At 40.3% G+C, this 13744-nt stretch overlaps 1 protein-coding gene across 1 annotated transcript; it reads right to left on the bottom strand.

The window, feature by feature from the left end:
* Window positions 1-12: 12 nt before the first annotated feature.
* paqr3a (progestin and adipoQ receptor family member IIIa) lies at window positions 13-9919 on the bottom strand. Its single transcript, XM_047592285.1, has 8 exons — window positions 9770-9919; window positions 8900-9125; window positions 7597-7759; window positions 6053-6208; window positions 2977-3174; window positions 2491-2581; window positions 1912-2099; window positions 13-1657 (listed from the first exon to the last, which is right to left on the bottom strand). Exons 1-7 carry the CDS (start codon window positions 9828-9830, stop codon window positions 1957-1959), a joined length of 1038 nt encoding a protein of 345 aa, XP_047448241.1. The 5' UTR covers window positions 9831-9919; the 3' UTR covers window positions 13-1657; window positions 1912-1956.
* Window positions 9920-13744: the final 3825 nt, after the last annotated feature.

Raw genomic sequence — 13744 nt, 5'->3', positions numbered from 1 at the left:
TTTGAGGCGGGGTTCTTTTCTTTCATGTTCGTTTTATTTCACAATAGAAAAAGGTTCTGCTGCTACAAAAATGAACGTTGGACACAGTTGATGTGGTTTTGGAGCGACAGAGTAAAACATGACATCATTTAAATACTGGATGACCGAAACATGTCCGAACGTTAAATAATCGCTACGAAAGACAAAAAAATAAAATAAAATAAAGATGGCTGTCATTCCAAAACGAAACTAAAATCTTTCGCACTCATGTTAAGACTGTTTCTATCGGGAATGTCGCCATTAAAATACTAGACACTGGTCGGCGTTCAACATTGCACGTTACCCTAACGGAGCTGGATAGAGTTTATTACGTCTAAAAACACTGGCCGAGTTTTTAACCTAGGCAGAAAATGCAACATCTAGTGTAGCTGAAGGTATTTTATCAAAAGAAAAGTGAAACTAATGCAAAAAATTAAATAATTCAGTGCTTTAATTAAGAAAAACAAAACTGCATCCCAATGTCTAGTTGACAGTAACTGCAGTACAGTTTTAACTGGGATGTAGAAAAATGTTCTAATTACTTTTTTTGCTTATTTTTTGCTTTAACAAAATAAATTAGTGAACACACTTAAAATACACAATCATTTGTCTGCCTAAATGTCTCCTATATAACATATATTTTAGTGTTTCTACTGTTTACATTAAAGAGACGTCAGTTTTTTGAAAATGGGACCCAGTTTCCGTCTCGCTAGCGCCCCCTACAGGCCGAGCAGCTCATCGACGCCAGCGAAGACGTCAACGAGAGGACGTCCTCTGTTCCAGTAGTGAACACTTTTTTTTTTTTTTTGAGAACTTTCTCCTCAAACACTGTCGTAAAAAATTAGTTTGAACACAGACGCAGCACAGAAAGAAAAAAAAAAGATCATTTTGTCTTACATTAGAAAATACATTTCACCAACTTGGGCCCTTTAAAACAACCGTCTTTGGTTTTTGTTAATGTCTAAACATTTGTGCTTGATGATACTTCAACAACAACAACAAATGATGTGGGTGGAGTTTAGTTCACCTGTAAAAACAGATGTTTTCTCGTGAGGAATATGTCACTAAGTTGATTTTCCCTTTTAAAGGACATTTAAAGAAGCCGTGTTTTAAAACTGTATATAAAAATTAAAAACTGTTCTTTTAGGGGGAAACGTTCCTCGAATTAAGAAAGAATGGGTTTAAACCTTAAAAGGAAAAAAAACAAAAAAAAACTAAACCAATTAATTTACCAAGAAGCTACTGTTTGATTTACAGGCACTTACAGAAATACGTGGGATTTCATAAAGAAGATGCTACTTGACTGAACCGACTAAATGTTCCAGTTATCGGGTCTAAAGCCGAACACGGAAATTGTGTTTTTGTTGGTGACATTCGGGTAAAATATGCGTCAGCTGCTGCGACAGTTTCCCTACAATCGTTGGGATGTCGAAAACATTCACATGTGCCACGTCACGTCCTGCGTTGACTCCTGCAGCTACCGAACGTTTTCTGCCTCATCGCAGACTCACAGGCGAAAGGGACCGAAGACACTCAGAGGTCAGTGTGTGTCTGTCTGCGAGGACACCGAGATGGACTGAAGGCCTGGGACAGAGTCTGTCTGCTGCTGTCCACCGAGCTGGAATACGCCGCGGCCAACCTGGAGACGGGAACGATAAAAAATGGTTGCCATCGAATGTTGAACAGCGTTTATATACACAGAAAACTTCTCATTTTTTATTTTTTGTATCAACTTTAATTATTAATTAGCTACTTCAGTGAGCTAGCACCTAAACAGAAATAAAAATAAAATATCTTTATTTAACCATAGTGTGTAGGATTTACTGACATCTAATGGTAAAATAGGAAACTGCAACCAACTAAAAAAAGTCCAGTAATGGAGCAGCCACTTACAGATGAACAGCTGAGTTGAGTTCCCAGCATGCTTAGCGGCGTATACTATGCGTGCTGGGGGGCGTCGGGACAGGGATGGCTGTGTCTGTACGCCATGATGAAGCCTGACGACTGGTGCCACCAGTAGAACAGGACGACCAGCAGTATGTGCCACACCTGGTGGCTGGAGCCCAGGTAGTTCAGCTGACCTGGAAAACAGGAGCCAGAGCTTAGTTTTGAGACGGTTGTTAAATAGTATTTGCAGCGCTTAAATGAATTAATATCAGCTAAAAGGTTTATAAATAAACATCAAAGTTTTATTAGTTCAAATAGTTTGTGTCACATCGAGTTGTCAGTATTGACATGTATTATACAAATAATTAAATATCGAGCCAAACAAATTGTGTTCATCATATTTAGAGACGTTAAATATTGAATTGTTCCCAAAGATAAGTAGAGGTGTGTGTTGTCACACCTCAATATGTCTCTTGCTGCCATAACATTGCTCTTTATTATATCATTCTAAACATTAACAATCTTAAATTATAGGTGAAAAAAAAAAAGCAGAGATCTGATGGTAAATCAAAGAAGTGGTCTCACCTGGGAAATAGCGTTCAGGAACTTTTGAAACATAGAAAATAAGGGCTAATGCTGCGATGAAGTACATCCCCAGGACTCGAGGAACAAAAACCTGAAGAAAGGAAGGAATGGAAGATGAAACACACAAAGAAAACCCTCGAAGCAGCAGGCAAACTGGTTTATTGATGCTTGTCCTTAATCCACCGTTTAAAAAAAAAAAAAGCCACTTTGAAAACTCAGTTCTTAGTTCATATAAACAGCATCAAAATATCACCAAACCGCGTCCGTTTTTCTTACTTCCTGTTACCCATCAACCTAACAAGGCACTTTCAAAATAAAATACCACTACAACTAAATAAAGCAGGGCATGAGAATAAATGTAACTTTTATACATTCTCAACTACATGAGAAACAAATTGAATAAATTATCTAAAAATACAACTGCAACAACAGTTACAAGCAGTGATTCAGACCCAGTCAGAGTCGACTGCGGTGACACGTTCTCACCTGGACGAGTTCAGAGGAGAAGCCTCCCGTCAGGAAGATCCAGTGGACGGTGGGGATGAGGCCGTAACCGGCCACCGAGCAGAAGATGAGCGAGCGCAGCTGCTTCCACTGCTTGCTGAGGTACTGAGGGTGGATCTGAGCGAAGAAGACGGCCAGGATCATGGCCAGGACCGTCACCAGGTAAACCTGCCGCCAGTACTGCAGAGACAGAGAGAGGACGCGCAGCAGTTAATCCCTGCTCTTCATTTCTTTTTACTTTACTATGGGTTCGGCCTGATTTGTGCAGCAGGCCGCGTTTAATTTATTCAATTCTTCTTAATCCTCGAGAAAGCAGACGACGAAACTAATAAGTCTCCCACTGTTTCACTTGTTATCGCGAATATAAAGCGCACTTGGTATTTAAACCGTGTAAAGTCTGAACAGCCTCGTCTCGGTCCCTTCTGTCCGGCCTCCGTCCAGTCACACGTCCTCATGTGATGAATCCTGCTGTACTTCACAGTGAATAAATTTGCACCAAGGAACAAGGCCTCACTCTGCTTCAGCCAAATTTTTTAAAGCTCTCCTCCGAAAACAGACTCGCTCGTTGATCTCCTCCAAATCTACAATTTCTAAAAACCCTCTGACGAGACGAGAGTTTGACTGGCTAAATATATACATATATATATATCTTAAAAAAAACCTTCTTTAGGGACTTGGCTTGCGTGAAGAGAGGAGCCACCCAGAAGCGGAGCCCCAGTCTTGGCAGGGACGCCCGGGGAGGGGGCCCTTCGCTGAGACGGCTCCCGGACTTGCAAACGTCATATGGTGGGGAACAGGAGTGACGGACCGCTCCGTGAACGCAGCCATCTGGTTTGGGCTGGAGCAGATTTCAGCTGTGTTCTGGGGGCAAAATAACCCGGCGCTTCCAACATGCGGGGGAAAGCGAACGGCAAGGAGCACGGCCAAACGCAGAGAGAAAGAAGAGCCCACGGTAGGAAAGAAGAAGAAGAAAAAAGAAAAACACTGACGTGGGCGGCTGGAATGAGGAACTGAAATTGGCTTGTGTCATCAGAGGCTGTTTTCCAAGTGGCGAACGCGGCGAAGGTGTCGTTCTGCTTATTCACCGGGAACAATGAGTCAATCAGTGGATCCAGACTCCAGAACCTCCACTGCAGCTTTATTCAATTACTGCTTCTCAGGCTGAGGATGTGGAGCTAATAAGTCTCCGGAGACGTTAACGTGATGATCTATGCAGAAACATTCACGCATGAGCATATTATGCATTATTACGCGCAGTGAAACGAACCTGGATTCAAATCAGGTTTGAATGTCTCTTAACAACTTTGGCAGTTTGTTAATTTAAATTCAGTCTCGATGAAGTAGAATCACAAGGTAAAAACTTTTAGCCATATAACATGCAGCAGCCTGATTCCAGACCTCAAACTAGGGCTGGGAGTATCAATCTAAATATCGTTGGTATCAACACTGAGGCTAGTATCGGCTTCAAGTCTGTCTCTAAGTCAGGAGCTTCTCCACCTTCACCTGTAGCAAACGGTGGATGCAGACACAGACAGAGTTTGAAGCTCAGATCTTAGCATCACAGCAGCATCACACAGCTGGAACGGACGCCGCTACTGAAAGGCGTCGGTCCTTTGAAGAGAAGACAGTTACACCGGACGCAGACCCACTAGTTTGGTGGAAAATGAATGAGCCAAATCTCTGAGCAGTTTTTATACTTATTATTACATTGTTGCTTTTGTTTAGTTATTCGGTCAACTGACTTTGTTACTGATTTTATACGTCACTATTAATATTTGTCGTTAACATTGTTATATTTAAAGTTTTGTTACATTGTTCCCTTTTCTTATTTAACACCGATGATTTCTTTTTTTTCTAAAAAATCGTGTGTAGTAAAAGGAGAATTATTTAACTTTTATACTGTTAAACTGTTTTATATTGTAATTAGTTGATGGATTGTTGGTTATTTGATTAAAATATTCGTCCTGGGTTTTATCATAATCAACTAAGTAAAGGTGAAGTTACTAAGTCATTCAATGATCGTGACATTTCAAGTAAAAAAGTGTCAGTATCGGCGATACTTGCACTGTATTTACTTGGTATTGGATCGATATTGGATTCTGGGTACAACCGATATTGCTGACGATAAACCAGTCAGAGCTCACTACAAAGGAAGGACTTGATCATTTCACCTCATACATGTTGTACAACTTCTTGCATAATTTACTAGCTACATCCAAATACAAAGTCTTTCATCTATTGCATCTGATAGTATCGTGTATTCTAGTTTGTATGTCTATATGCTGCATATATGTTTTCTCTAGTTGCATGTAAAATTTGCCTTGATTTCAAAATGGCTCTAAGATTGATATCTGGTCTCAGGGAGGACGGTGGAGGAGAGAGGAAATGATGTGGCTCAAAACAGAGATGAGAAGAGCTGCACATTAGGGCGTTTTCATTATTATGATCAGTTTAAATAAGGGTTTAGTTCTACAGCTGCTTAAAATAAATAAATAAGTAAACAAAGCTCACAGTCACAGGAGCCTAAAAGTTCTTTGTAAATTTGGAAGAGTTTGGGAAACAGCCCAGAGGAGAAGCACATAAAAACTAAAGCGGTTTTCTTGTCTTCTGCTGCGACGAACTAGACTCCACAAGGACAAACGATAATCTGTTTACAATGAAACTGAAGCGGAGCATTGCAGAGTCACAGAGGACTGTCTGGAGGGCAGCGTTTTTAAGGATTTATGTTTGGGATGCAGCTCCAGGGGGAGAGATGTGGCGTACAGCCGTCAGAGATAAGGGTTCATGTGACAAAGCTGGAGAACAATCCGTAAAGGATGTTCTAACGTCGACCTTGCTCATGAATGTAAAAGCCTCGTACTTTTTTTTTTTTTTTCCTGTTGAATCCCTGAGTAAATGTAATCATTTTTTTGGAAATGTGTTGGCAGCAAGAAGCGGCGATAGCACAACTTCTGTAAGGTCGGGAAAGTCACATCGAAGCTAAACTGCAGTTCTTCCTCACATAAATCTGACATTAACGTTGAACTGATAGGAAACTAAATAGAGCCGATGAACTTACATTGTTGCAGTAGAAGGTGTAGAAGACTCCAGGGACGTAGCAGCCGAGGATACCGATGGAAATGCCGGCATAATCCAGCGCCATCCAGCGGCGGCTGGTTTTCTCTGAACGGTGGCAGCAGAACAGGTGGTAACCGACCGAGCACAGCATGCACAGCTGAGGGCAGAAAAAAAAATACAGTCAGGGACCACGACAACAAAGAACATTTTTAAACATGTTACAATGACATATTAATACTGACAAGGAGTGGGACCAGATAAGTGTGTTGCTTCCCCTCCACTGCTTTTCGATCATTACCAGTAATTTAAGTTACTTATTGGAGATATTTTTATTTTTCTGCCTTTTGTGTATTTTCGGTTGTATGTGCATTTGATGCATTTCTTTTCTTTTGAGTGTTCGAAATAAATAAAACTAAACTAAAATCAGTAAAATTTTGTATTTCTACCAAATTGTATTTGAATGTGTGGATTGACGAATCACGTGCAGATTGCTAAACTTATCATCTTTAATTTGTTAGAATATCCTCCAACAGTTTGCAAAAGTAACATATGAGCAATTTCACCTCGAGACATTGGGCTAATCTGAAGTCATTACTTATTAATGAGGCTAAAATAATCTTCATAATAACCCTGCTCATATCTCATTTGTGTTTTATTTATGGTTCTTTTTTGCCTTTTTAGTTGTATTTTATTTATTTTATTTTTTTTTATGTTCTGTGCCTGCTCCCTGTTTTTTCTATCGCTGTTGTTTTTTTTGTTTTTTTAAACTAGTTATTTCTTCTTCGTATTATTCGTATAGCACTTCACTCCTTTGTATGTCCTGTTAAATGTTTGGCAAATAAATAAATAAACAAATAATCCTCATCTGGGTAAACCTGACAAAAAAAGTAACAGTGACAGAAAGAACTGAAATATTTTTATACAATTAATCCTTATTCAATCTTTTAATAATTTAACTGGTTCATACTGTGTAATTTTTTATACGTCAACCTGGAATCTGGAAAAGTGAATTAAAATAATGGGTAGCATGTAATTTCTCACATGAAAAGCAGGAAAAGCTCAACTATTACATGACGATATAGCAAATTCAATAAAACACTTTTATCATTTATTGGAATGATACGAGCACAGAAGTGGACAAACAACATGTCTTTCACTGTTTGAGTAATAATAATAATAATAACCTGTAAACACCTATAAGGGTCGGTATAGTTGGTGAAATTCAGATAGATATGATGGAAAAGTCAGTAGCAGGATCTTGTGTTGAATGAGATTTTATTTGAAGCCAGTTGAAGTTTGTGGAGACACTGGAGTATATCAGACTACAGGCGTAATATCAATACACCTAATCAATATTACCTGATCAAACTCTGAGTTTGACTTCAATCTACTGACATTATCCTGTGATATGATGGGCGAAACTTACTATTATTCTACTTTTCTTAAAGAAACCACAACACCCACCAGCAACGTCATTATTCACTAACACCCACATTCCTAACTACTGTCATGTCAGAAGTCGAACACACAAACTCGTCACTGTACCTGGAAGCAGAAGAGTCCGATGGAGTAGATGACGAAATCCTCTCTGGAGGCGCCGACGGCCGGCAGCACTGACGCCATGTTGTACACCCCGAGACAGAAGAAGAGCAAGAAGCCGAGCAGATGACTCCAGATATTCACCGTCTCATTGGACAGAATGAAGAGGCTGCGCAGAAGATTTGCAAACGTTAAATGGTCACTGGGATAAAAAATTGTTGCATAATTAGAACCGACTGACAGAAACGTCCACTGCTTCACAGAATCAAAAATAATCCAATAATCTAAACCGTGTCTACACAATAAAGAAGCTACTGTGACCATGAAGAAAAGACAATGTTATTTCTGTTAATGCCTGTTAGCCAACTTCCTACTGTTGAAATGTGCTATTGTAGAAATCGTCATGTTTTTTGGACTAAGACAAATGTTCAAGGTGTCCAACAAGGTACTGACATATTTTGGTGATGCCAAAAAAAAATAACATGCTTTTTGAGAAACCAATCAATGCAGCCCAATGTTTACATCCATCCTTAATGATGGTGTTTCCTGCAGCTCATTTATGCTGGAAAACATCTCCAACTACCTACTAATCACATGTGCAGCCGGTACTAGTCCCCCAACAAAACACAGCTACAGTTTCCTCAGACTTTACCCCCAAAAGCCAAACAGAGATACACACTTTATAAAAAATAAAATAAAAATAACAAAATTCTAATTTGAACGAGGATCTCAACTGAGAAGATGCAGGTTTCCAGTCTCAAAACAACAAAACAGCAGCCTCAGTTCTTGGACTGTTACTGTTACAGTGAGATCTATCTGATTCTCAATTGTTGGTTTTGTGTATCTGAGAGTGATCGTTGTGTCCTCACCTGCTGACTAAACATCAACTATACACACATTCAGGCCTATAAATGTAAACAACTGGTATCTTCATTCAAATATGTTACTATGCAGCCTGGCGTGAATCAAATCAGAGAAACAAACACCTCTAGACGCAATCAGATAGTGCTACAACCAATCACCAACCATTTTACTGTAAACAAATTCAACTCCTTAGCGCTCAGATGATTTGTACGACTATGTTATTACTTTTTCTCTGTCCATCACCTCATAAAACCCGCTTAACGGTTGGGCTGGTGAACAAAACTTTTGGAATCACAAACTAGTTATTATGAGAAAATGATTGAATACAAGGTTGAAAGATTACAAATAAGTAATCAATACGACAAAACCGGTCTATGACAAAAAAATAAAATAACTATATATTAATGTACTGATAATAATCTGAGCATTATTCTCTGCTTCTCACCTTTTGATGCACAGTCTGGAGGGGAGGTAGGCTCTGTATCCGTCAGTAATGTAGGGGTTCTCCCTCAGAAACAGTGGGATCTGTTCGTAGGTGTACAACCTGATACCTCTGGGCACCAGTACGGGCCAGTACTGGTAAGCTCCCAGCTCGATGTAGTGCGCAGTCTGAGCGTTTTTCTGGGGTTTCTGAGGCATAGCTGAGCCAGCAAAGTCTGCTTTACTGTGACCTGTAGCGGAGAACGAGAAGTTAGATCCAATTAGGGCTGAATCTCATACAGCAAACATTAAAGCCACGTTTATACAAGCTGATTATGTTTGTGTGTGGTTTGTATGAGTTTTTGTTGCCAGTTTGAGTATAACTGGTTAAGTATGTTGAAGAATTTAACAAGTAAAGACCTAAATACATCTGGGATAAGAGGGGTCACCGTCTTGTTTTCCCACATAGTATTAGATTACGTGTCTCTTTTCCAGCTTATCCGCTCCGATCTTTGACTTGTGTGGAGCAAACTACCACCAAACTATGTTCAGTAATAAGGCAATTAACTTTTTTAAGGGCTACAAACTGTAAACACTTCAACCATGAGAATTAAATACTGATTATATTGGTAGATTGAGTAATGTTAAACTTAGTCAATATTGCTCTGTGTAGAGAATAACAAGCCTGATTTGAAACTTTTCTAATCCCAACTACGTCTAGGACAACAACTGAACCGTAAATATGTTTGAATGTTAGTGTTATTATTTTGATATAACGACCGTTAAACAAGCGGATCTTTAAATGAGCTAATTTCTAAAGCTAGTCTAACAAGCTACGCACATGCTAACTAACATGTAGCTTCGTTTAGCGGCAATAAATTACCAACAGACTCACCGTTTAATTTGGAGTATGTGCATTTGGTCGCATTTGAGTTTTTATAATACGTGCTACGCATTTGTAAGCATAGGTTAATACTAACTTTAAAAAACAACGCAATTTTTATCAAGTTTCACCGACAACATCTTCCGGGTCATCGGAAACGTCATCGATAACGGACCCAATGCGACGCGCCCGAAGGACTGCCTGAGTAAAAATAATTAAATAAAAGAGAGGGGAAGAAATAAATCACGTTGGTAAGCATAATTATTGATATTTCAGGATAAACTAATAAATTTAATTTTCCTTATGAGATTTATATTAAAAAAAGATGTCTAGAAAAATATACAAATGTTCCTTACCTGTATAACAGCTCATCTTTTTGTAACAATTAAGCTACTGTGACCAATTAATTCCCCTTGTGGATCATTCAAGTCTGTCTAAGTCTAAGTCTATATACACATTATTGTCATTCTGGTATACACTGTGTGTACATAGAACAAAGTTTGGCTCAGCACAGTATTAATATACACACACCAGTAGACTACATATGTATAATAGCAGATATGGTGATTGCAAATACTTTTTTAGAAAACCAAATACCTTATAGTATTAGTCATAGTGCAAATAAAGTAATCTGTAGTTTTTATTAGTAGTACAAATTGGCTGGAAATTGTAAATGTTGTTAGTAAATCAGGACATGAGAATGCATGCATTCAAATGTTTTATATAACTTCCTATGTTACATGCACTTAGAAACTTTCTTGGTTATATACGTAAATTAATATATAAGTTTGCATTACACAGCAGAATGAAGGTAATGAAGGTAAGATAATGTAAATATTTGTAGCCAGCTACACTGAAGGCAGAGACAATGGGATTAGGTAGTGAGCATCTTAAAGCACATGATCTATAAATAAGAGTATATTATAATTTGTTCATAATTAAATCTTTAAAGGGGTGCTTCACCAGTTTTACAATTCAAATTCAATTTACACTTTGAGACGGCTAAATAATGGCGTAGGCTACTTGCACGGGCAGATAAATAAAACTACACGCTTGAGCACGCAGGCGTGGCCCCTGTTAAATGTGAGCTACTCACTGCACTCATCCTCCTCACCGTCATCCTGCCTCACTACGTGACTGTGTTACATCCTCCTGTCGCTAACTGTCATCAAGAATCCTCATCAGACCGAGTGCTCTCCACAGACCTCTCAGGTGTGAGAGATGTTGGTGGATTCCCTCAGGAGTGGAGTCACACTCGGTTCTCCCTCTCCCGTTTACACCCCCACTTTAATTGCCTCGTTCTCAAGTGGAAGTGTGTTCTTCATTATCACTTCTAATACACCTCTCAGCACATCGACTCCAGCAAAGTGTCAGCTGCCATGCCAAGTTAAGACAGTAGCTCGTGCACGCAAGGGCAAACAATAATAATCTCCTGCTGCTGCTGTCGCTGCCTCCGTTATTAATTGATTTCAAGGCCTTACACTTGGCAGTGACTTGCTACAAATAATTTTTGTCAGAAAAGTGGTTAAACAGAGACTATATTTCAGGAAATGTACAATAAATTTACAAGTTGTCCCTTTATTAAGGAATTATGAACTGTTATTTCCATCTTTTCCATTAACCAGAGTCCATAAAAACCGACTATTTTCAATTAAATAAGGAAGCATCAACCATGAAGATGGTAGATGTGCCACTGTGATTTCTGTAGTTTGCCTTTTTTGTTCTTGTTGTTGTTAATATTTTGCTTTTTTCTGTACGAACAAGAAATATGGGGAATTCAAACAATCATTATACTCGAACAGACAAACCACAATTTTGCCAGATTTGTTGCTTAATATATCCCTGCACAGAAAAACTTTTTCTCACGTTCAACCAAAGTTGGGTAGTGGAAGTGGCTAGTGTGCGATAAAACTTCAAGTTTTTGCTTTTTCGGTTTTGGCCTCCAAAAAAACAGTAAGACAACTTTGACAAGCTTCCCTCTCTTTTGCCTCCAGTTAACATCGTGACGTCACAATTACGTAGGGCATGAACAGGTCTACTGAGGCAGCATCTAGTGGCCGTGAACGGTACTGCAGCGCCTACATCACTGTCACAGTTCAACATTCAAATCTGCAGACAACACCTTGGATAAGAGATTATTAATTATTTTAAATTTAACTCATATTAAATAAGAATGCAACTGAACCAAAATCATGAAAATTATCAGGACATTTAGCTGGTGTTCAGAAAGACCAGAAATACTTGATTTGACGGGAGCTGCTGTTTCTTTAAGAAAGCAGACAATTGTAAGCATCTCTCCAGCCATTCATCTAAAAGGATTAAAGATCAAACTGTTGTACTTTGCTGACAGAGGACACGAGACTCCTAAGGTTTCAGTCGGACGTCCTCCTTCTCTCCTGCCTCCTCCCTGCTTGACTGAGGCATTCAGTCCTTAGACCCCTTTCCTGCGTCTTATGTCCTCTACCTTTCTGTCAGTCCTCTCAGCATTTCTTATGAAAGAGTATAAGCTTTTCATTAGAGCCCAAGGGTTCCATGCTATGGCCAACTTGGGATATTGTCTTTCACAAAGCATTGACTGTGGATGGGTCCTTCAATGAAACAGTCCCGCATTACATCTTAAAAGTGAAAAGCTTCACTGCCCTGGCATGTGGAAGTCTCTCCTTTCCAAACAAGGCGCCGTTAGACTGGTTCAAATAGAGACAGACAGGCCCTCAGGCTGCCATTGTCCTTTGGGATTCTCAGGGTCATCAATGAAACACAAGGCAACACTGGTCCCCAGTGACTCTTGCCCAGCATTTAACTGCAAACCACCTTATGCCAAATACATTAAACCTTATAGACAAAATAAGTGCAAAGTTTGAGATGAGATGTTTTCCCACTACATCCGTGCCTTTGCTTCCTCAGGTGCCTCTCTCACAATTGTCTTTTTGTGCAGCTCACCTTCTACCATTGTCTCCACCACCTGCCCCTGGATTGAAAACAGCTTTGATGAAACTTCAAATGTCGGCACTGCAATCTCCATTCTCCTCTCAAACCCGCGAACACAAAGCTTACAGGCATCACAGGCTTCAACGCTGGCCCACCAAATGTTAGTCCGCCTGCCATGCCAAGAGTAGACAGGCCCTTTGCGAAGCTAACACGGCCTCGCGGCGGCTTGAGCTCGTCAGCGGCCGGCTGGTCTCATTGGCTTTATTTATAGTCGCCGCCACAAGACATCTGCTGGAGACGAGACTCTGTCCTCTGTGGCCACACAGCACTGCACAGAGGGAGCTTGTCAACGTTTTTTTTTTTTTTTGTCGAAGGCAAAGTGTTTGTGAGGACCTCGATCCGAAGTGGGGGGGAGAGGAGCGAGAGGAGCCGCAGCCTCCTTTTAATAGGATGGGTGTCCCCTCCGATCGCTCTCTCCACAGCTCTGATTAATGAGACCGGAAGACAGAGGGAGGCTTCACAGTTTGTTGTGTCTCGTGCGTTAGCCGATGTTTACTTGATCTGAGAGCTGTTGTTTGTTTGGTGTGTTCAGTCTGGTCCTTGCTCGCCACTATTTTGGGACACTGACACTTGGATGCAGCTCGGCAGTTGTCTGATGCAGCCTCGCCTTGCTCCACCCCCCCACCACCATCCACCCACACCCACTATCCACCCACCCTACCCACCCCCCCAGTGTCACACAGTGTTTCTCTTCTTCTCCCGCTCTCTTCAGTTCACATTGAGGACGTCTGGATCTCTCAGTCTGACCGAGCTTCAGGCCTTGATGCAAAGCGCCGGGGACAGCTCTCCGCTCTCCCCAATGGAGCGGGGGTTGGCTGAAGAGTCTGAGGTAGGAATGTGAAAAATACTCTGTGTGCTCACGTGTTCCTGAAAAGATCCAAACCTGAGAGAGAAAGCGTTAAAGCAGCCAGCTGAGTAAATAATACCACAGATCACAACTCGCTTTTAGCCCCGCTTCAAATGTCTGCACACAACAACTAATTACGCAGTTTTAAATGA

This window comes from Mugil cephalus, chromosome 8 (assembly GCF_022458985.1).
Source record: "Mugil cephalus isolate CIBA_MC_2020 chromosome 8, CIBA_Mcephalus_1.1, whole genome shotgun sequence".
NCBI lineage: Eukaryota > Metazoa > Chordata > Actinopteri > Mugiliformes > Mugilidae > Mugil > Mugil cephalus.
This window is presented reverse-complemented; position numbering and strand designations above follow the sequence as displayed.